This window comes from Propithecus coquereli, unplaced genomic scaffold (assembly GCF_000956105.1).
Source record: "Propithecus coquereli isolate 6110/MARCELLA unplaced genomic scaffold, Pcoq_1.0 Scaffold27, whole genome shotgun sequence".
NCBI classification, from domain to species: Eukaryota; Metazoa; Chordata; class Mammalia; order Primates; family Indriidae; genus Propithecus; species Propithecus coquereli.
The window spans coordinates 1,946,409-1,969,668 of record NW_012148285.1 but is presented as its reverse complement, the minus strand read 5'-3'; the positions used below and the strand labels follow the sequence as shown (position 1 = coordinate 1,969,668).

The 23,260-nt window shown below is 48.1% G+C and overlaps 1 protein-coding gene across 3 annotated transcripts; it reads left to right on the top strand.

Moving 5' to 3' along the window:
- Positions 1 to 10,366: 10,366 nt before the first annotated feature.
- Positions 10,367 to 22,479, top strand: MEFV (Mediterranean fever). Of its 3 annotated transcripts, XM_012647484.1 has the most exons (10): positions 10,367 to 10,680; positions 12,594 to 13,376; positions 15,011 to 15,342; positions 15,792 to 15,887; positions 18,692 to 18,922; positions 19,326 to 19,348; positions 20,609 to 20,724; positions 20,914 to 20,946; positions 21,291 to 21,323; positions 21,489 to 22,479. In XM_012647484.1, the coding sequence occupies exons 1-10, from the start codon at positions 10,404 to 10,406 to the stop codon at positions 22,040 to 22,042; spliced, it is 2,478 nt and encodes an 825-aa protein (XP_012502938.1). In that variant the 5' UTR covers positions 10,367 to 10,403; the 3' UTR covers positions 22,043 to 22,479. The 3 variants fall into 3 exon arrangements, with proteins under 3 accessions (XP_012502938.1, XP_012502939.1, XP_012502940.1); XM_012647485.1 differs by lacking the exon at positions 21,291 to 21,323; XM_012647486.1 differs by lacking the exons at positions 12,594 to 13,376; positions 21,489 to 22,479 and having other exon boundaries at positions 21,115 to 21,359.
- The last annotated feature ends 781 nt before the right edge of the window (positions 22,480 to 23,260 follow it).

Genomic DNA, 23,260 nt, shown 5'->3' with positions numbered 1-23,260 from the left:
TTGTCAGGACTTCTCAGAGGTCTAACAGTCTACCCACACATTTTTTTAAGGCTCCTAGAAAATTAAAATAACACAAAAATTGTGATATATTTTAAATATTTGTGTTTAACTAGCATCTTCAAGAACACAACTGGATATTTTATTAGAGATAACTTCAAAAATCTAAAACTTGAGGACTTTCATAAAGACAAGACCATACTACATGGTCCTAGGAGGGTCCTCTCCACCCCCACGTTGCATTCTATAGCAACTCTTTAGCCATTTCTCCCTAAGAGGAAGGGACAGTGGAGGCCAGCATCGAAGGACTAGACGCGCCTCACCTCGATCTGAGGGTAGGAAGTACACTTCTACTTCCTTCTACTTCACTTCTCCTGGTTTTTAAAATATCGTCATAGATTCTTTACCATTCTTCCGATCAAGAAGTGGGGCCTCTGCCTCTTCCCCTTGTATCTGGGCAGTTTGTGACTGCTAACAATGAAATAACAATGAAATACAGATGCTGTGTAACTTCCAAGGTGTTGTCATAAAAGGCCTTGCAGCTTCCATCTTGTTTGGTAGGAGAATTTGCACTTGGAGCCCATGTAAGAAGTCTGGCTGCCCTGATAGCTCCATGCTGGAGAGGACACATGTAGGCTTTCTGGTAGACATCCAGATGTGCCTTTGTTTCTCATAAACTAGAAACAAAAATAAAGCAAATAGACATTGCAATTGATTAATTGTGGGTGATAATTACATAAGGTATTTGTTGTGTTCTGTGTATTTGAACCATTTCATTTTTTAAAAATCTCCAAGAAAAGGCATATTAAGCAAAGCTATCTCTGGCTGTTAGTTTGAAACAGGGCTCTGACTCCAGCTGCAGGAATGAATCTTTTCAAGGAAGGGGAGGAAGAAGGTTGTGGATTCTGCTGCAAGGAGTTTGAGGGGGAGCACAAGGAGTGGGGGTCTGTGACCTTGACCTCAGCAGGTCCTCCTGTCAGTCCTGCCTGCTCCACAGTGCTGGGAGAACTCCTCAGACCCTTGTATTATTTGTCAAGACCTTTCAAGCAGTCAGCCATTCCCATAAGCCTTCTACTTCTTAAGGACTCCCCTTTGTTTGCTCCTCCCGGAAACTCAGGTTTCCCAAATTCCCGGAGCTCTATCCTTGTGTTTAACACTCATTGTTCTTAAAAGGAAGAGTTGGGAAGCAAATTGTTCCAATGGAGTAGGGATTATTAGTGCAATCTCAGAGCTTTCCCTGGGAAGTAAGCAGATACTCTGTAGGATTTATATTATTCCCCAAAGTGCCATATTTTCTGTCCTTAAAACTATTTTGCTCAATGAGGTCCTTGAGCCAAGGACTGGCAGGGCAGGAGTCAGACCTAGTACAAGCCAAGGCTGCCCACAAAGATGCATCATTCTTGGAACTGACTGTAGCAAGGAGGTGAAAGATGTAGGCTCCTCAATTGTCAGAGGGTCTTCCAACTGGAGAGTCAGAGGAGGGCTCCATGGGGAACAGGAGTCAGCCCTGGAAACAAAGGAGGCAACCTCTTAACCTTCAGTCAAGGCTTCTCGCAATTCCATGACCTGATTCACACAGCTAACCAGTCACTTTGCCAACAGTCATTTCTGGCAGACATGCATCAAGGAGACACTTCTGGAAGCTACTGGTGCTGGAACAGTTACCCATAATCTAGACCAGTGGTTCTCAGCCTTGGTCAATATTAGAATCAGCTCTGGACCTTTTAAAAATCCCGATGCTTGGGTACCACACCCTTTAGAGATTCTGATGTATTTGGTCTGGGCTTCAGGATGTTTTAAAGCTCCCCGGGTGATTCTAATATGCACCCAAAGTTGAAAACCAGTGATCTATGTATTAATTTGAGGAATAGCATAAGAAACTTGGAAGAAAGCAACAGGCCTGGTAGAGGATTTCCAAAGAGGTGGTATATTTTTAATGACTGGTGAAAGAAAGATAGTGTGCTCTATTTCAACGAAAGTTATTATAATCATAGGTCAAGCTATATTTCTTGTTAAAAGTCTTCATTTTAACATTATATAAGAAGTCTGCGCCGGGCATGGTGGCTTATGCCTGTAATCCTAGAACTCTGGGAAGCCGAGGCAGGAAGATCACTTGAGCTCAGGAGTTCAAGACCAGCCTGAGTAACAGTGAGACCCTGTGTCTACTAAAAATAGAAAAAAAATTAGCCATCTGTGGTGGTGCACACCTATAGTCCCAGCTACTCAGGAAGCTGAGGCAGGAGGATTATTTGAGCACAGGAGTTTGAAGTTGCTGTGAGCTATGATGATGTTACTGCACTCTAGCTCAGGCAACAGAGTGAGACCCTGTATCAAAAAAAAAAAAAAGAAAAGAAAAGAAAGAAAGTGCCCCTCAGACTACCATGCAGGTGAACACAGTCTTGTTATGTTTACCTGAACACAGCAGTCTTGATGAGTAGGACTTAAACGGAATATTGGAACTAGAAAAACAGACCATCTAGCTGGGTGTTCCAAACTTTTTATGGGCTGCACTACACTTGGATCAAAGGAAATCTTTCGTGAAGGTCCAATACATAAAAGTTAAATAGTGGCTTCTCTGGCATTACTGGGGCGGTCTATGCCTAGAAGCCCCTACTAGGTAATCCCAGGTGGACTTCAGGAAGTCCACGAGCCCCCTGAAATAAGAAATTTAGGATGCATGTGCCGTTTTCTGAGCCAAGCCATTATCTCTATGACCCATAGAATTTTCCTAGATTTTTCAAAAAGAATCATTAAACAAAGACGTTTGAGAATCTATACTAACTCTAAGGTTCCAAGGGGGCAGTTTGAGAACCTTGCTCTAGCCCCAGTCTCTGTTCCGTTTATAAATGAGAAAACGGCAGTGTCGTTGTTGGGATGATCTATTTCTTTCACGGCGCATGTTATAACTGGAAATTACCGTTTACTCCCCTCTCTCCACCCTAGAAATTGAGCTCCTTTGGGGCAGGGACCTTGCCTGTGGTCCCCATCCTCTGCACCTGGCACAGTGAGTGGGACACAGGAGGTACTCGGTAAATACTCGCTGTAAACGCGAGTAAAGGAAGTCAACAGACTAATACAGGGCGGAGGGACTTTGGCGTCAACGGGATGTGCACAGCCGCAGACGTCCCTGCTTGTGAGCCCCTGGCCGCCCAGGTACACACCGACTCTACTTCCCGGCGCTGTGCCCAGGATACCAGCAACTGCAGTGGCTCCTTGCCCGCGCCGGTCCCTCTGACGAGCAGCAGCTATAGGCTGTTGGGGCTGCCAATCAGATAAACGTCGCCGCGGCCCAGCGACCTCTGCGAGACGCAGGCGTCCGTCCCTCCGCCCTCCGATTGGTTCCGCGTGCTCCCGGGGCCCTCTGGGAGATGTGGTTCCGAGGCCCGCCCGCGCCTGTGTGTGCGTGCGTGCGTGCGTGCGTGGCCCGGGACGCTGGAAGTCCGGCCCCGGGTGGGTTGTGTCGCCTCGCAGCTGCGGGCCTGGCCTCCCTCGCTCGGCAGGCTCGCGGGACCCGGCGGGTCGGATATTGCTTGACCCCAGCGCCTGCCTGCGTCTCGGACCCTCAGCCGGCGCTTCCTCTTATCCTCAGGCGGCTCTTCTGCACCGCCCTTCCCCGGCCTTCAGTAGCCTCTGCTCGGGCTCGGGAGCGCCGGCGGGAGGCCGTCTTGGAGGTGACGCCTGTGCCGGGGCGGGACCTGGTGCCCATGTCCACAGACACTGGAGGACGAAGCTCGTGGTTACTTCCGCGGTGCCAGGCTCTTTTGCGTATATGATCTGTCTGGATTCCCCAGACGACCCGTTTGACAGGAAACGGAAGCTCAGAAAAATCGGATATCTTGCCCAAGTCACATAGCTCCTGTGTTTGAATCCTCTGTTTCCCACCACTTCGTGCAGCTTCCAGACTCGTAAACAAGCAGTTTCAAAACAGTGATGTGTGGAAAGGACCGGGGAGGGGCCGGGGGGAGCCCCTTAGAGGACAGGATTCAGTAAATGGAACCTCAAAGGGAGCAGTTGCTTTCCAGGCACAAAACAGCTGGGTTTTGATATTTTTCTGCCTCATTCACTGGCCTGGAAGCCCTTTGACGGTCAGGGACTGAATGCCCAGAGCTTGGCTGGTAGTCAGGTCCCTGTAAATATTGGTAGGACAAAATTTTATTTTATTTATTTTTTAGAGACGGAGGTCTCACTATGTTGCCCAGGCTGGTCTCAAACTCCTGTCCTCAAGAGAGCTTCCTGCTTCAGCCTCCAGGAGTGCTGGGATTACAGGCATGAGCCACCAGGCCTGGCTGTTATAAAACTTTTCAACACCGGAAAAGTTGAGAGAGTAAAAATGAACACCCACTTACCCTCTACCTAGATTTAACAGAATAAATCATGTGTACTACACTTTGTCGTTTATAAAGCCTCTTGCTTAACGTCACCATATTGCAAATGAAGCTCTCACTGGTGAGCGATGTGGGGATCTATTCTGGGTCTGATGACTGCAGCCCCTTGGTAGGATCAAGGCCACCAACTGCATGCCACTTTGGGAAGCTGGCTTTCCCTCCATTTCCATCCTGCTCAGGAGGGACCCTCAGAAAGCACAGTTACGATGTGTTTCTCAGTGAGAAGGGACGTGAGCCACAGATCTCATTGATCTGAGCTGGGATAGGTAGGTGAGTGGCCAAAGTTGGGAATTATATCTTTCAGAAGCTCCCTGTTGCCTGCAGGGTTCAACACTAAGTCCCCTAAGGTAGCATCAAGGGCCCTTTCTATAATCTGGCAAAAAAAAAAATCCACAAAAACCAGGTGTCCTTGAGGCCTCTTCACACCCTCCAATATCCAATCCATCCACACTATGTCAGCCCTGATTTGAGATTACCAGAGTGAGCCCTCTGCCTCCACCCTGGTTCAAGGCCCTGAAACCCATCCTGCACTGTGGCAGTAGACTGCTTTCTCCTCTTCCTGCTTCCACCTTTTTCTCCTCTGCTGTCTCTTCTTCCTACAGAAGCCAAAGTTTTTCTTTTAAAGTATAAGTCTGATCTTGTCACTGCTCTGCTGAAACTCTTCAGTGTCCCCTCATCTCAGAGTAAGAGCCAAGCCCTCACCGTTGCCAGGAAGCCCTACTTGATCTGTCCCCCAGCTCCCTCTCTAAACCCCTCAATCCACTCCCCCCGCCTCTGCTCTAGCCACTTCTCTTCCTCTAACACTAAATACGTGGCTACTCCAGGGCCTTTGCACTCACTCTGTAAGTAGGTGAAGATTGTTCACCCCCCAAATAAATGTCTGGCTCACTCCCCCTCTTCCTTTAGTCTCATTTCAGCACAAAAGCCTTCTTCAACTGCCCTGTTAAAATACCAAACCAGTCCCTGGCACTCACTGACCCCCTTATATTGCTGTGATGTTTTTTGCAACTTCCTTATGCCTGACGCATCATGCATCTATTTGTTTATTGCCTGTATACACTTCCCCATAAGAGCGTGAGCTCTGTGAGGAACTTTGTTTTATTCACTTCTGTATCCACAGTACCTAGAATAGTACTTGACATGCGCCAGTGCTCAATAAATAGGAGTTAAAGGAATGGCCCTAGACCCCTTCCTACCTGTGATTTCAGCATGTCAATTAGCCCCTCTAGAAAGGGTGGACAACTGTCCCAATTTTCCAGAACTGAGGTAGTTCCCAGAACTAGAGGTTCCCAGAACTAGAGGTTTTCAGTGCTAAAACCAGGCAAATCTGGTTTTTCCCAGACAAACATGTTGGTCACCCTACCTCTAAGTCTAAGTTTCCTCATCTATTACAAACAAACAGGCAGCGGTGGCTCACGCCTGTAATCCTAGCACTCTGGGAGGCCAAGGCGGGTGGATCGCTCAAGGTCAGGAGTTCGAGACCAGCCTGAGCAAGAGCGAGACCCGGTCTCTACTAAAAAATAGAAAGAAATTACCTGGACAACTAAAAATATATACAAAAAAAATTAGCCGGGCATGGTGGCGCATGCCTGTAGTCCCAGCTACTCAGGAGGCTGAGGCAGGAGGATCGCTTGAGCCCAGGAGTTTGAGGTTGCTGTGAGCTAGGCTGACGCCACGGCACTCTAGCCCGGGCAACAGAGTGAGACTCTGTCTCAAAAAACAAACAAACAAACAATCTTCCTCATAGAGTTGAATGAGAACTAAATGAGAGCATGTGTATAAAATGCCAGGCCTATTGTCTAATATATCGCAGGCCCTAGAAGTGTGAGTTGTAATTGTGTCTTTCTTTTTTTTTTTTTTTTTTTTTGAGACGGAGTCTCACTGTGTTGCCCGGGCTAGAGTGCCGTGGCGTCAGCCTAGCTCACAGCAACCTCAAACTCCTGGGCTCAAGCGATCCTCCTGCCTCAGCCTCCTGAGTAGCTGGGACTACAGGCATGCGCCACCATGCCCGGCTAATTTTTTTTGTATATATTTTTAGTTGTCCAGGTAATTTCTTTCTATTTTTTAGTAGAGACCGGGTCTCGCTCTTGCTCAGGCTGGTCTCGAACTCCTGACCTTGAGCGATCCACCCGCCTTGGCCTCCCAGAGTGCTAGGATTACAGGCGTGAGCCACCGCGCCCGGCCCGTAATTGTGTTTTTACAACCTGTTTCCCTGGACTTCAGCCAAGGTGAACAGCCTGCATGCCCTCTTGACCATGGGCCCTAGCCTACGCCCTGCACCCTGCCAGGAGCAGTGGAAGACAGTTCAAGGATGCCATTTTGTTTGGGCCATTTTGATACAGCTATTTTGGTGCATCAAAGTATGTTTAGACTTTTAATGGAGCCCCTTTGGTACACAGACATTTAAACTCTAACCTTTTAAACAAACATTAACCGTTCAGATTCTAAAATTTTGATTTATCAAGTACTGTACTGTGCAAAAAATAATCTCTGCTGAAGTGAGGGCCAAGTGGGGGGAGCAGCATCCAGGTGGTGAATGACCAAGGGGCATTTCTTACCTGGAGAGGGCCATTGAGTGATTCTAAGCAAAACATTGGTTCATTGCCTGGAAATTCACTTCAAGCTTAAATGGTTAGCCTCTCGAAGTCTCAGATTTCTCCCTTAAAATTTAACATACCGGGGGAAGGAAGATGGTTTGGGTTACAACAGGATCCATCGTTCTCAACTCCAGATCAACACAGGAAATCTCCCACGACCCTCCCAACAGCTCTGTCTGTTCCCAGGAATAGCCGCGTTACATTTAAATACCATAAACCTTATCATGATGGTTTTGGGGCACAGGATTGATACCCCTTAGAGGTTAAGCTAATTATAAAAGACTTTTTTTAAACTACCTTTTTTCTTATTATAAAAATACAATATTCTTTTTTAAAATCTCCAAATGATTTAGAAATGAATGCCATAGAAAGTGAAACCCCTGGTGACCCAGGAATGGAGAAAAGATCGGTGTGTCCAAGCTGCTCATTACTTGGGAATAAGAGCAGACGGTGGATCCTTTGCAGCAGTTTTGTTGGGTTTAGATTTGTCACGTTGCCCCCAAATAAAGTCACACATCCAGTGGCAGGGGCACAAAAAAGAGCCACCTCTCCACTTTCATTACATTTCTTCATTTTAAAAACATCACTGGAGCCTCACAAAACAAAAGCTTTGTGAGCTTCTGTTGCCCTACAAAGGCCCTAGTGGCATCAAAACACTGACTCAGAAGTCCCTGACTCAGAATCGCCCCTATTGCAAAAGGTGTTGCTGCAATTGCAAAATATCCTGCTTTTGACTGGAAAGCCCCATTTCCTACCCTACTCTGTCACTGGGACTTTATTCTCAGCTCAGAGGAGTTTCCTGACCAGGCAGGAAGGGGTCAGAACCCAGGATACCCTTCATGTCATTTCACAGTCTCATCCTTTCTCCGTTCAGTAGTCGGAGGTGGCCTGGGAGGGGCTGGGGTACCACCTTCCAGAGTCAGGAACAGCTGCTGGTTCTAGTGAGACCCCAGTCAACACCCTTCTGGCCTAACTTGAGAATTTCTCAAACTCCTGGGCTCAAGCGATCCTCCCGCCTCAGCCTTCCAAGATGCTTGGATTACAGGCATGAGCCACCTCACCCGGCCACAACCTGAGAATTTCATATATCTGCCATCTGCACCATAAATGTGCATTTCGGTTCACCCACTTTTTAGAGAAAATATTGGGTTTGGGGGTTATTTTCTCAGCAGGATCTAGTGAACTGGATGTTTGTTGTCAGCTATTAAACCAAAAGCACCAAAGACTCTGTAATATAAAATATGTGGCCCAAGTGGACAATAAGTTAAATTGAACCAACCAAAACTTGTGGAAGCTTGGATCCCAGGCTGGGCACACCAGGGCGCTCCCACACAGGGCTGTTTGTTCAGCCTGACATCAGAATGCCATGACTGCCCCATGGGAGCTACCCATCCTGAGCCTCACTGGTCAGATGGAGAGTGACTGCCATGGGTAATAATGAACAGCAAAATCGTAGATCATTGTTACGCAGGAGACAATGTTGTAAAGTGGTTTAATAGAATGAATTTGGATCCTGGCTCTGCACAAGTCACCAAGCCACAGAGTCTGGCAATGACAGACCCAGCCCTGCAGGGGCGCTGCAGAGATTTTAAGACATAGTGGTGATAAAGCAAACAGTGCCGGGCACAGAGGAAGCACGGGTGAAGGGCAAATTGTATTTTCAATAAAACATCTTTAAGCCAAAAATTTCTTGGGAAGGAAAGAAAGTTTAAATTAAGATATGCCACCTAAGTGGTAAAAATATCACTGTTTTGCAACCACCATTGTAATAATTGATTTAGGAAAGGATCATCAATGAGTCCTAAAACCACTGGGTGAAAGAGTGTGGGAGAACAAGACATTTCCCCATGCTCAGGTTACTTATGAATTATAGAGAAAAAAATGTCATTTCACAATGGAGAGACTTCAAGGACACTTGGATATTACCCGCAGTCTAACAATGAGGAAACAATCACAGAAATCTACATTGAGGGAAATTCTGCTTGGGATGGACTTTTAAAAATATTAAAGTCTTGAAAGAAAAAAAAAAGAGAGGGAAGTGTGGGGATGTTATAGATAAAAGGAAACTGTAGAAAGTCGTCAACTAAAAGCAATGCATGATCTCTGGATCCTGGGTTTAAAAAAAAAGCTATAAAGGACATTTGCAGGACAATTGGAGAAATTTGATTATGGACTGATTATAGTATTATAACCAGGTATGTTTTGGGGTGTGATAATTATGTTGTGATTATTTAAAATAATATCCTTGCATCCTTATTCTTAGTGTTTAGGGTATCAAGGGTATTTGGAGTGATATGCAATAATGTTTTTGTTACCAAATAGTTCAGAAAAAAGTGTGTGCGTGTGTGTGTGCGTGCATGCTTGCACACACACATGTGAGAGAGAAAGAGAGAAGCAGAAAATATTATAAAATATAAACAGTTGGTGAATCTAGGTAAAGGATATATGCTTTCATTGTACTATGCATTCCATTTATCTGTAGGTTGAAAATTTTTAGAACAAAAGGTTGGGGATAAAAATTACAGTACGCAAAAGGACAGAAGTAGGTAAGTAAGGTAGAAGTCAGCTTGGCCCACAAGTAGCTTCCATTAGTTTCAGAGCCACCTCTGGGGCCCCGCATCTGGCTGTGAGCTGAAGAATGCCTGGACCTGTTCCTCGTTGTGTCTTTAGCATCCTGGCACAGTGTCCAGAACATGTGCTCAGCAAATGTGCGAGGAAGAGCACCCTGGCTGCCAGGTAGCAAGGGCTGAGTCGGCTCTGGGAATAGACCAATCAGGATAGCACTCTGGGCATCGCATTTCAAAGCCTTCATATTGCTGGAAGGACCAGACAACCGGAGCTGAGTCTACAGGGGCGATGTGAGGGCTTGTCCCCTGGCAGTCCCCTTCTGGCTTCACCTGCCTTCTTGGGCGGGGAAGGGCAAAGCTCTCAGGGCTGTATTTGCTGCCCACCCCTTCCCCTTAACCCTGGAGTGTGGAGGACAATCATTGGCCAGAGGGGCTGACCCTCAGCATGGTCCTCTCTGTTCCCACTCACCCACTCCAACAACCCCCTATCCAGGCAGGAAGAGAGAGTAGATAGAGCCTCTGGAACCCAATCCCAGACCCTCCCTTGCAGACTTGCCCACCACTGTGCAGTCTGGCATGGAGGTGGGAGATCAGGTTCCGGGGATCACGTGTCTGGCAAGGCATTGAGCCCTCCCAACTGGAAAAGCCTCTGAACCTGTGAGAAGAGAACACACAAGCCAGCGTTGACACACCCTTACCCTTAGTCTCGGTTCGCATCAAAGCACAGAGCATTTCCTGTTTCTTTTCCGTTATTTCACAAGCTGCATCATCTTGGTCACGCTCAGGGCTCCAGGACATAGGGCTGCTTCTCCTGCCAGAGGCCAGACAGCTGGCTCCAGCCTCTCCTGCTCAGCACCATGGTCGGGACCCTGAGTGATCATCTGCTATCCACCCTGGAGGAGCTGGTACCCTACGACCTTGAGAAGTTCAAGTTCAAGCTGCAGACCACCAGTCTAGAGAAGGAGCACTCCCGGATCCCCTGGGGCCAGCTCCAGACAGCCAGGCCCGTGAAGGTAGCCAGACTGCTGGTCGCCTACTACGGGGAGGAGTATGCTGTGCGGCTGACACTGCAGGTCCTGCGGGCCATCAACCAGCGCCTAGTGGCAGAGGAGCTCCACAGGCTGACTGGCCAGGGTAAGCGGCCCAGGTCCCCTTCCTCGCCCAGCGCTGACCGCTGGCTGCCCCTTGGAGGAGGGAACAGATGCTTAGACCAGCGCACTCCAGCTTGGGGGTTAGCGGTCCCAGGTCTACCAGAGCCTGAGAGACTTTAGTCAGGCGTGTCCCTTCCCTTGCTCTGGCCTTTGGAGCTGGGTTAGTAAAGTTCCCTAAAGCTCCCAATGGTTTAAAAAAATAAAGGCAGGTCAGGATCAGGAGAGGCAGGAGTAGAGTGCCTGTTCTTAGAGAATTCTTCCCTTCATTTGTGATTAATACTCATGTCAGACAAGTATCTTTGGGTTAGCAAAAAGGGCTTGCTAACCAATCCCATCAGCAGGGTTGGTAAGTAACCTCATTGTTATCTATTAATACCTAATTTCAGTTTTGAGTTACTCCTTAACACACTCTACAAGGGTATTTTAAAATTCTCAAAAGAACCCCTCTCCTTTCTCCTCTCTCCCTCTCTCTCTCCCCCTCCCTCCCTTCCTTTCATCCTTTCTTCTGCTCTCCTTTTGTTGTAACTTTCTGATCTTATTACATTATGATCAAACAATGTGGCCTACTTTATTTCTCCTTTTAAAGACTTTTTTGAGATTTTGGGGAGTGTAATAAATGGTTAGTCTAAAAAAAATTATCTTTGGTGTTTGCATTTTTCTTCTCTTTATAGACTTTAAGACAGTATCAGAAATGCTTTCCATATATTATGTATTTCTATGAGGTAGAACAGTTAAACAATATAAAAATTCCCAGCACTTTGAAATAGTAATAGAACTTAAACCATAATCTGAGTCTGGTGTAATTTGATGAGTGTAATTTCTTTTTTTTTTTGAGACAGAGTCTGGCTCTGTTGCCCGGGCTAGAGTGCCGTGGTGTCAGCCTAGCTCACAGCAACCTCAAACTCCCGGGCTCAAGTCATCCTCCTGCCTCAGCCTCCCAAGTAATTGGGACAACAGCTGCGTGCCACTGCACGGGGCTAATTTTTTCTGTTTTTTGTAGAGACAGGGTCTCGCTCTTGCTCAGGCTGATCTCGAACTTCTGGCCTCAAGCCATCCTCTCACCTTGGCCTCCCAGAGTGATAGGATTACAGGGTGAGCCACCTCGCCAGGCCTGGGGTTTTATTTTATGTCTTTTATTTAATTTTATGTTAAGTGCAGAGAAGATTATTCATAAGATTTCTGGGACAGGGGTGGGGAGCTCCTGGAACGAAGGGTTCCTCTTCTTTCTAAATCATACAGGATAACTTCAGGAGTTTTCATGGCATTTGTAAACTGTGATGGCACTGGTGGGAGTTTCTTTTAGTATGCTAATACATTATAAGCAGTGAGGGTAAATTGAGGTCTTTTCTCGAGGCCATCTTGGTTCTAGCTGGTGTTGGTCAGCTTCTCCACTGCTTCCTGTTTTATCAGAGACCTTGGTTGGGGCTTATGACTATCGAGCAGGGCCTCCTGGCTCTGCTCATAACCAAAGAAAACCAAAGAAAAATACAGAAATAATTAGTTTTAGGTTTTAACTGTTTTTCGTAAATGCTGATTGCAAATTTTTGTGCAGATGAAACACCTTCGTTCCTCTTTATTAATTTTATAAGTGAATTTTGTACATCTATAAACATATATACATTTATACCAATAGAGTTTTTATTTATTTTATGTCTTCAAGTTGTGTTTAAGATCTTATTTGAAACAAGTTCTCCTGCTTAAAAAGTATGAAAAGTACTATTTGAGAAATATATAGCAAATAATTAGTATATTCTTAATGGTAATTGACAGCCATTGTCTGGAATGTTCTGAACTTTGTTCTAATTTTTGAGAGGATTTTCTCTTCTCTCCCTTCCCTCAACCCTTGGCCCTGAGTGTGGAACAGTTTCATGCCTTTGCATCTGGCTGTCTTTGCAGAGTATCCAATACCAGAAAGTGGCACAGACAGTTCCACAGTCTCCTGTTCCGCTGCGGAGAATAAGCTTAAGAGCCTGAAAATAACAGACTGCCCCGACGGCGATCAAGGCAGTGATGCCGCCTGCCCGGCCTCCGGCCAGCCTGAGGCTGGGTGGGGGCCCCTCAGGAAACCTCTGGGCAAGCGGAGGGACCCCAAGGCCCCTGAGGGCCTAGAGGCGCTGGGCAGGCCATTGCTCCATGGCGCGGTGCTGCTGTCTAGGAGAGGCTCATGCCCAGGCAAAGGGCCAGGACTCCCCGAGGTGAGCGCCAGGCTCCGCAGAAATGCCAGTTCCGCAGGAAATCTCCAAGGGCTCTGCAGTGGGGCTCCGGGGAGGAGAGAATCCAAGAAATACGAAGTATATTTACCTTCAGGAAAGAAGCGACCCAAAAGTCTTGAATTTACCATTCCTTCAGAGGCGAGAGAACTCTCAAATCCAGAAACTCTTCAGATTCAAGAGGAAATGAGAACTGCAAATCCAGACTCGGCAGCCACATGTAGGGGAGTGGCCACTGTGGATGTAGGGGCTACTGCCGCCCGGGAGAAAGGCTCCAGGAATCCAGAACATTCTGTGGTCCTGCAGGGAGGAACATTAAGGAACACGCTTTCCGACACATTATTGGCTAGAGAGGAGAAAGCTACAGTACCCTGGGAGAAGAATGGAACTGGGGGCCGGGAGACCCCTGAGACCATGGGGAAGATGGTGGGCACTGTGCTCCATGAGTCTTCAAATCCAGAGTCTTCAGGTGAGAAAAGACCCTGGAATCTAGAAGACCTAGCTTCCCTAGGAATGGTGGCTTGTAAAGGCATCCCCCCGCACCCCGCCCCAAATTTACTTTTATCCTCATTGTGTTTATATTCCTGGGATTCCTGGGTGCCTCCTAGGGTCCCTTTGCAGATCTCTGCAGGCTGCGGACCCTGAAAAAGTATACGCACATATTCACAAACATGGCATCGAGTTTCCGTTAGTTCTTGGGCACGCTGAAGTCCTTTAGAATCCAAGGGGTTTGTGGACCCCAGGTTGAGAATCTGGGAGGGATTGGGTAGAAATACCCACTTCTCACTGTAACCCCACAGTGTTATGTCATGGGGCCGAGGTTCTACCATTTGCCTTTCTCTGAGCAGGGAGGAAAGCCTACTGGCTAAATCCTATCTGTCTTTTACTGATGAGGAAGTCATTAGGATTGTTTAGTTGTGAATAATAACAGGAACCCCCAATAACGGTAGCTTCCACAAGATAGAAATTTGTTCCTCTTTCACATAAATGATAACAGAGTGTTCTGGACAGATCCACGGGCCAGGACCCCAGGCTCCTGATGTTTCTCTGCTCCACCAAGTTTTCTCTTGAGTTCAACATCTCAGACAGTGACATCCTCATTCCAGGCAGCAGGATGGGAGGACAAAGGCGGATAGTATCACTTAGGGAAAGTTCCTAGAAGCTACTCATGACACTTCCATTTACATCCCTTTGGCCATATTATAGTCAAATGGCTACACCTGACTGCAAGGGAGGCTGAGAAATGTAGGCTTTTTTTGAGGGGGGGGGACGGGGGAAGCAGCCATATGGACAGCAATTAATTCTATCATGAAGAAAGGCAGAAGAATAGTTACTGGGGTCACAAGAAGTCGCGTCTGCAGAGGTGCCATGAACTCCTGGGACACTGTGAGGGGAGGACATGGGAGGGGACTAATGGCTTGAGTGTGTTTCTATTTCTTCTTGTATTTCCTGTCATTTCTGCTTATGCTATTAAAGTCTGCCTGTTCATGATTGTTATGTCTTCAAGGTGAGTTCTACCCTTTTGCCTTATAAATCCCCTTCTCTGCTTCCATTTAATGCTTCCTAAGGTTGGATGTGAACAGTGGTCCATTTATTCCTGCATTCAACACACACTTTCCAAATGCTCACCATGTGCCAAGTATTCTGCTAGGGGCTGGGGATCCAGCTAGGAGGGAGACACATGAGTCACCAACCCTGGGAGCTCCCACTCAAGTTATGGGCAGCCTGGCGTGGTCTCTGGTGGTGAAGCAAACACTGGTCAGGATGTCTTGTTTTCCTTTATGTCACCTGCTAGATCCATGTCTGTGCAGAAGGAAGGCATAGGAGTTATAGCAAAGGGCCATGGGTCTTTCTTTAGGATAAATGCCCAAGAATTCTAAGACTAGGAATATCCTGAGGTCTAGCCCTTAGCTCTCAGTCCCAGTGGCGTGTTTGCTGCCTCACTGGATAGAAGGTGGGGGAGGATAAGCTCAGAAGTGGCCAGAGTCTGACCGAGAACTCATGCACCCCGAGCACGGGCTCTCTCTTGTTATGCTTTGCGGCGCCTCTTTGTAAACATCTTGGGTTTGCCGCTCAGGAGCTTTTTCCACTGCATGTTCCCAGGGAGCACACCAGGCAAGGCTTCCAGTCCTCTTTGCCATGCCCAGGAAGGAGACCCAGTTGGTGGTTGTGTGCAGGATTCCTGCAGCTGCCCGGGTGCTTCTGGGGAATCCAAGGCCTCAGGCAGCCACTCACCCCGCTGCACCCGGTGCCAGGCAAGGAAGAACTCTGGAAGCCTGAGCCCCCAGCCCCTGCCGCAGTGTAAGCGCCACATGCAGGTCCAGCTGCTCTTCTGTGAGGATCACGGGGAGCCCATCTGCCTCATCTGCAGGCTGAGTCAGGAGCACCGAGGCCACCAGGTGCGCCTCATCGAGGAGGTCGCACTGGAATACAAGGTAGGTATTCCCTGCCTGGGGGCCCTTCTCTGCCAGGCACTTGGACACACCGGGCCTTGCTTCATTTTCCCAACAACTCTAGGGTGTTGATGCATTAGCCAGGACTCTTGGTCTGTAAATGCAAAAACCAGAACACAAACCAGGCCGGCAATGATGGGATTTACAGGTTTATGTTGCTCAGAGGTCCAGGGGGAGCTACCTTCAAGTAGAGCTGAATCCTGGGGCTCACTGGGGGTTATTAGGTCTCTCTCTGCCCCCTCCCACACACCTCTTGGCTCTGCTTCCCTTGGTGCTGGATTCACTCTTCCTCTTCTGAGCACCCTGCCCCATGCCGTCGGCTGCAGCACACGTGGCTTTGCTCCCAGAAGCAGATTTTCCCTCTAGAATTGGCACCAGCTAAAGATGGTAGGAGCCAAGTTTAAGCTTCTCAACAAGTGCTCTTTTTCCAGGAGCAAATTCAGAAGCAGCTGGAGCATCTGCAAGAGCTGAGAAAACATGGGGAGGAGCAGAGATCCCAGGGAGATAAGAAGACGGCCTACTTCCTGGTAAGGCCCTAGTGTCCTGTGGCCAGTCCTTGCTGATTCACACCTACAGAAGGAGGGAGGGGACCTGGAGTGAGCAAGGGTCCCCAAGACTCCGCTGGTTCACAGGGCAGCAGGGATGGTCCCTGCTCTCAGGAAGAATGGGTAAAATTGGCAGCCAGGCGTGGGCTCGTCCCTGTAGTGGGAGACCCCCCCAGCAGGACCCTGTCTTGCTTTCTCATACTCCCACAGAATGGTTTAGAGCAGCCAACGCGGCTGTCACTGAAAGACAGGATGGAGGAAAAGGAGGAAGAAACTTTTTAACCTTATACATTCCTCTGTATTGTTTTTATAATTGTTGCTGTCTGGTTTGTTTTTGTTTTTTACAAAAACCACATTGATTTTTTAAATTCAAATGATTAAAATAGACATTTTGACCATTTAAAACATTTTCTTTAAAACCACGGTTTTACAACACCGCAGATTTCAGTAAGTACAACTCGGCGACTACCCTTCTGTCAGGCTGGTGTCCAGCCTCTTGGACGTGTAAAGTGCTTCCATTTTTTCTGGAAGTGGCGGCGCCCACCCCCACAGAGCCTGGATTTGTCTAATGCATTTCCATTGGTTGGACCCTGTCTTCCTCTCTGGGTTCCAAACTTTTGACAAGTCCAGTCTGTACCCACCAGGCCTCCCTGGGTAACAGGTGCAGATAAGAAAGGGAAGAGTGGCAGGACTTGCCCAGGTGTCTGACTTTGGGGACACTTCTGCACTGTAGCAACATGAAACCCCCTTCCTATAAAGCCAGGTGGCTGGGAGCATGTGGATGGAGCAGAGGTCAGGGATGTCTCCAAGGAGGGGGAAGCAGGAGCCTAGGCTGCTGAGGGAATCCCAGGGAGGTGAGAGAGTCCAGTCTTCCGTTCAGACACTCACAACAGCATGGGGTCCTCCTCCCTTCCCCACCTTCTCCTCCTTTTTTCCACAGACAAAAAAAAAAAATGTTTGCTTGGTGCAGTGTCTGATGCCTATAATCCCAGCACTTTAAGAGGCTGAGGTAGGAGGATCACTTGAGGCCAGGAGTTTGAGACCAGCCTGGGCAACATAGCAAGACCCTATCTCTGCAAAAAAATTTGTTAAAAAATTAGCCAGCATGGTCATAGGTGCCTGCAGTCCGCCCACTCGGGAGGCTGAGGCAGGAGGATCGCTTGAGCCCAGGAGTTTGAGGTTCCAGTGAGCTAGAATGATGCCACTGCACTCCAGCCTGGGCAAGGGAGTGAGGACCTAAAAAAAAAAACCTTTGTTTTTAACTATAGGGGAGGGGGAAGGAAAGCTCTTCTTTGCAGAAGAATACCAGCTAATAGAAATATAGAATGATTGAATTCAAAATTTTCCATTATACGAACCCCACTGGAATGATTGACACAGGCAGGAATCATTACAGAAGCTAAAGTTTAGAGGAAGATCATTAGAGAACAGGATATTTATACACTCCCCAAGTTACTTAATAATTATGAGGAAATCATGTATGTTGACATGGAGAGATCTGGTAGGCCCCTCTTTCACCCAGTGATAATCCAGATATCACAATAATGACGATGGATCAACTGGACATTCCTTGCCTCCAGATGGGATGTGCTAGGAATAGCACACATCATCAACTATGTAGTTTTCTTGCCTAAAATGTTTAGCCTGAATTTAATTACGAGCAAAATTATCAATTTTAGAATTTAGGCCATTGAACAAGGCAGCTGACCTGTCCTCTTTAAAAAAAAAAACAAAAAACAAAAAACACTGACAATAACAATACCAAAAGATGAAGAGACATTTTCGGTTCAAGAGAACTAAAGAGTTGGTCCTGTGCTTTCGTACCAAAAATGACAAGACTCTTAAGCCAGTCTTTCTGGATCTGAAGGGCCCACTCCCCGCTTGGAGGAGGGAAGAGGTGCTCTTGGACTGTCACACCTCTCTGGAGAGCTCTTGGTTGACCACTGTGCAATGGGAGCAGACACCACGTTCACCTGCGTTCAGGTGAACTGATCGCCCCATTCAGAACCGTCACTGAGGACCTGCTGCCTTCCAGCACTTTGCAGGTGCAGAGAAGTTCCATCCTGGAGCAGTTTGGTGGCCACAGCCTCATCCACTTATGACCCCAGGCATGTGCCACCCTCACACTGGCTTTCAAGGAAGGGAGAAGGTGACACCAGGTGTCTTAGTTTCCTGTGACCGTCCTAACAAAGTACCACAGACTGTGTGGCTTAAACGACAGACCTTAATTGTCTTACGGGTCTGGAGGCTGGAAGTCTGAGTTCGACCTTGGCTGGCAGGGTTGGATCCTTCTGAGGGCAGGAGGGAAGGGTCCATCCGTGCCTCTCTCCTCGGCTTACAGGTGGCCATCTTGTCTGTGTGTCTTTGCATCATGTCCTCTCTGTGTGTCTCTGTGTCCAAATTTCCTCATTTTATGTGGACATCAGTCATCTCCAATGTGACTTCATCTTAACTGATTACATCTGCAAGGACTCTGTCTCCAAATAAGATCACAGTCTGAAGTTCTGGGGAGGTTGGAACCTTAACACATGAATTTTGGAGGGGACACAGTTGATCCTGTAACACCAGGTTTAAGGGCATTTTCCAAGAGCTAGCCCCTGGCCACCCTCAGTCTGTTCTGGAAGAGTCTGGACATTATTGCTCCCTGCTCTGGAATCCAGACCTCCAAGAGGCAGAGGAGGCCTGCCTCTTATCCACCGCCAGGAGGTGGGCTTCTGGGGGATCCCGGACACACATGTCCACCCCACAGCACAGACACCTACACCTCCCTGTCCCCTGCTCCCCAGAAACAAATTGAAATCCAGAAGCAGCGGGCACGGAGCCAGGTGGAGCAGCTCTGCAAGTTTCTGGAGCAGCAAGAGAAGGTCTTTGTGGCCTGGCTGGAGGAGCTGGGCCAGACCATTGGCCAGGTCAGGGAGGCATATGGCACCCGCGTGTCCCAGGACATCGCCCTGCTTGACTCACTGATCGGGGAGCTGGAGGCCAAGCAGCGCCAGTCGGAATGGGAGCTTCTGCAGGTGAGCGCGTCCCATCAGGGCCTCAGGCTGCCTCAGGCTCCCGGCTCTGCCCAAACCAGTGGGTGACGCCCTTGAGGCCTGGGGTGGGAATTGGTCGCAGTGACCCTCAATGTGCCCAGACCCCTTTGAGGTGGTCTCCCAGGAGCTCAGGGTGGCCCAGCATCTGGGAGATCCCTGGCATCACCCAGAGAGGTCAGCAGGGCTTGAGGGCAGTTCCATCACAGGCCCTGGCTGGCCAGGGTTCCACCCAGGGTGATTAGAATTAGAATCAAGGAGAAGTGCTCCAGTTTTGCTGACACCTGGGGCTGGGAGCCCCAGGAAGGGCAGGGAGCAGCTGGAAGCCCAGGAGTCAGCACAGCCTCTAGGAAACTGGTAATAGAGGCCTCCCTCTTTTCTCTCCTAGGACATCGGAGCCACCTTGCACAGGTACAGAGAGGCCCCGTGGTGTACCCTTGGGTGTCCTGCAGGAAGCGTTTGAGGGAGACAGTCCTAGCAGGGACCTGTCAGGGAGGTGCTTCCAACCCCTAGGTCTGTGACTCCACACCCCTTCCATTTCCTGCAGCTTCCTGAGGCCGTTCTGGGTTTGCGCAGGGAGAGTGGGAGCCCGGTCAGGAGGGAGGCTGGCTGGGTGGGCTGCAGATGAGAAAGAATGAATTCTGCCCACCCTGCCAACTAGATAGAGACTTCCTAAGAAAACTCCCAAGTGGATTGTGTCCCATGCAATTTGCCTTAGGAAAATTGCCCCTGCAGAACTTTTGGTGGCCTCGGGGAAGGAAGCACGTCCAGGAGTCTGGGAAGCTGGGCCCAGCAGGCAGGAGAGGGAGAGCAGGAAGGGGCCGAGGTTTGGAAGCACCTGGGAGCTTTACAAAACCCTGATGTCCTTTTGTGTCCGGCTCTTTTCACTTAACATGTTTTCAAGGTTGATCCAGTAGTAGCCGGTATCAGAATTCCATTCCTTTCTGTGGCAGAATGATAGCCCGTTGTATGCATATACTACATTTTGTTTATACATCTGTGGACATTTGGATCGTTTCTGCCTTTTGGCTATGTGAATAATGCTGCTATGAACATGCGTGTACAAATATCTGCTTGAGGTCCCATTATTTTGGGCATATAATTCCAGAAGTGGAATTCCGGGATCATGTGGTAATTCTGTTTAATTTTTTGAGGAACCTTCATACTGTTTCCCACAGCGCCTGCCTCATTTCACATCCCCACCAGCAATGCACGAAGGTTCCAATTTCTCCACGTTTTTGTCGACACTTGTTATTTTCTGTTGTTTTTATCATCGTCATCCTAATGGGTGTGAAGTGGTATTTTATTGGCATTTTTTCTCATTTATTATCATTTCTATTTCAATAGAAAGAAAAAGACTTGGAGAGTATAATTAATTTGACATAGATAATTCCGTTAGATAATATCAATACCATTTTAAGGCCATTATTAAAACTCATTGTTGTGTTGGTATCAGTGTTTTTTAAAGCTCCCCAGTAGGTGCCAATCTGTGGCCAAAGTTGAGGACTAGTGTTTGTTCAGAACTTCAGGGAGGACTTTTCTTTGCATAGTCCTGGCTGGGCTGGGTGTGCCTTGTAGAAACTGCTCGTCACTTCCAGCTCACGGGCACTGGGGGCACTGGGGCCACCCCCTTGCTCCAGCCCTCTCTGCTCAACAGTCTCTTGTCTCTAGGGCCAAGACGGTGCCTATCCCTGAGCTGTGGGCCACTCCTCCAGAGATGAAAGAAAAAATGCACCTGTTCTACAAGAAATCAGAGTTTGTGGAGAAGAGCATGAGGCATTTCTTGGGTAGGTGGGCTTGGAGGAAGGTGGGAGGTGCCTGCTCACCTCCTCCCTGAGATCTGTGCAGCCCAGAGGCCCCGGCTTCCCCTCCTCATCTCCACGGCCTTTCTGACCTGCCTTCAGCCTCTCCCTGATCTGTCCCTAGCAAAGGGAACTTACTTGAGCTTCTCTCTGCTCCTTTTCCCCCCTTTTTAGAAACACTTCGTTCTGAAATGGAAACATTCAATGGTGAGTAGGGTGTTGGTAGTGGGAGCAGCCCAGGGGTTACTGGGATGTTCCCTTTCGCTGTTGATTTCGGGGCACTATTTAGAAAACACCTGTAACAAGGGCAGGAGAAAAGCCACGACAGGCTCCGCAGGCTTGGTGCCTGATTTGTTGGCTGAGTTAACTCATTAGACCATGGAGTCTCCAGGGCAGACCTGGGGGCCTGGGAGGAACAGGGCTGTACCCAAGCACAGGATGTAGGCACTGAGCAGGGGGATCCTTGTCTTCTCTTGTTGTGGGGACAGTGTAATTTAGCCCCTCCAAATGTGAATGCTCAGGACGTTTTTACTCCTTATTTTTCTCTGTAGTTCCAGAACTGATTCGTGCTCAGGTTCATGCTGGTAAGTGCCCAGATCAAGGCAAGTGGCCTTGGCCTGCTGGGTCCCTGTGCTGTCTCCCACCATGTTCCAGAAGAGCAGCCCGGTCCTTGTTTCCTGGAGGTGGGGAAAACTCTTAGGGAACGTTGCCCATGGAACCCCAGCTATGTATTCTGATTCTCTCTGCAGTTAATGTGATTCTGGATGCAGAAACCGCCCACCCCAAACTCATCTTCTCTGATGATCTGAAGAGCGTAAGACTTGGAAACAAGTGGGAGTGGTTGTCTGATGCCCCAGAAAGATTCGATAACTGCATCATTGCCCTGGGCTCTCTGAGCTTCCTTTCCGGCTGCTATTACTGGGAGGTGGAGGTCGGAGACAAGACGGCATGGGTCCTGGGAGTCTGCAAGTCATCCCTGAGCAGGAAGGGGAGCATAACTCTGACTCCGGAGAATGGCTACTGGGTGGTGATGATGATGAAGCGAAATGAGTACCAGGCGTCCACTTGTCCCCCAATCCGTCTGCTAATGAAGGAGCCGCCCAGGCGTGTGGGCATCTTCCTGGACTTCAAGGCTAGAGAAATTTCCTTTTACAATGTCACTGCCCGATCCCACATCTACACATTCACCAGTGTCTCTTCCTCTACGCCCCTTCAGCCTATTTTCAGCCCTGGGATGCCTGATGGAGGAAAGAACATGGGTCCTCTTACCATCTGTCCAGTGAATGACGAGGGGCCTCACTGAATGTCCAACACTTCATCTCTCTTCTGGCTCCCGGCTTCGTACCTTGCATTCACACACTCAACAGTCATTAGGGAACATCTTCTGGGTGCCAACTGCTATAAGAAATGTAATAAATGACAAAATGGTTACTGTGCCCAAGAGCTTACCCACTCATAGCAGAGGTAGGCTAGGTACAAACATATTGTTAAATTAAGGGTGGAGACAACACAGGCACTGATGACATGCCGTGGATTTCAGCAGAGGAAGTATGTGGCTGTTGCATAATAAATCACTGTAGGAAGTAGCACTCTCAGATGCTCCTGAGGGAGAAGATTCTGCCCCTGGCAAGGATGTGTCCCCTTATTCTATCTGCCCCTGTCTTGAGGACCCAGGAAACCTAGACAAAACACAAGCAGACTGGATTTTTATAGAAGTATTTGTGTGCCTGGATTAATGAACTATGATTCCTAAGAATATTGACTGGGCTTCATGAATAAACCAATTAGAAAATTTGGTCATAATTGCATTTGTCACTCAGTTGATCACTGTGGAATCCCATTGTCCTACTGAATGCGGTGAAAGAGATGGGGCTGCTATAGTGGAAGAGCATTTGACACATATTCCAGGTGTCAGATTGTTCTGCCTTGGTTTGTAGGGGAAAATCTGTGGGGCTATGGAATATTAGGTTGAAGATTAAACTTCAGACTTCTATCCCAACTCCTCTTTCTATCTTCACTACTAGAGTCTAGATTAGACAATATCAATAATCAGGCTGGGCGCGGTAGCTCACATCTGTAATCCCAGCACATTGGGAGGCCAAGGCAGGAGGATCACTTGAGACCAGGAGTTTGACACTAGCCTAGGCAACACAGTAAGCCCTGTCTCTACAAAAAATTTTTAAGAATTAGCCAGGCATGGTGATATGTGCCTATAGTCCCAGCTACTCTAAAGGCTGAGGTGGGAGGATGGCTTGAGCCCAAGAGTTCAAGGTTACAGTAACATGATCAGGCCACTGCACTCCAGCCTGGGTGACAGAGAGACCCTGTCTCTAAAAAAAAATAAAAAGAAAGAAACCCCCCAAATACCTGGGTTTTTTTCAATTATAAAAGTAACTCTCATTATTTGAAAACTTACAGATTTATAAAACACAAAAAGTGAAAAATTCCCTCTAATACTACTCCTTACAGATAAGCATTAACCCTTGTTGTATATTCCTCCAGTTAAAAAAAAACTATTTTA

Excerpts from the sequence above, each read along its gene's own strand:
- MEFV (XM_012647484.1), top strand. The coding sequence starts at position 10,404 with ATGGTCGGGACCCTGAGTGATCATCTGCTATCCACCCTGGAGGAGCTG. Across the intron at positions 15,343-15,791 it reads AGGTCGCACTGGAATACAAG|GAGCAAATTCAGAAGCAGCT; the intron begins GTAGGTATTCCC and ends CTCTTTTTCCAG. Across the intron at positions 20,947-21,290 it reads TGAAATGGAAACATTCAATG|TTCCAGAACTGATTCGTGCT; the intron begins GTGAGTAGGGTG and ends TTTTCTCTGTAG.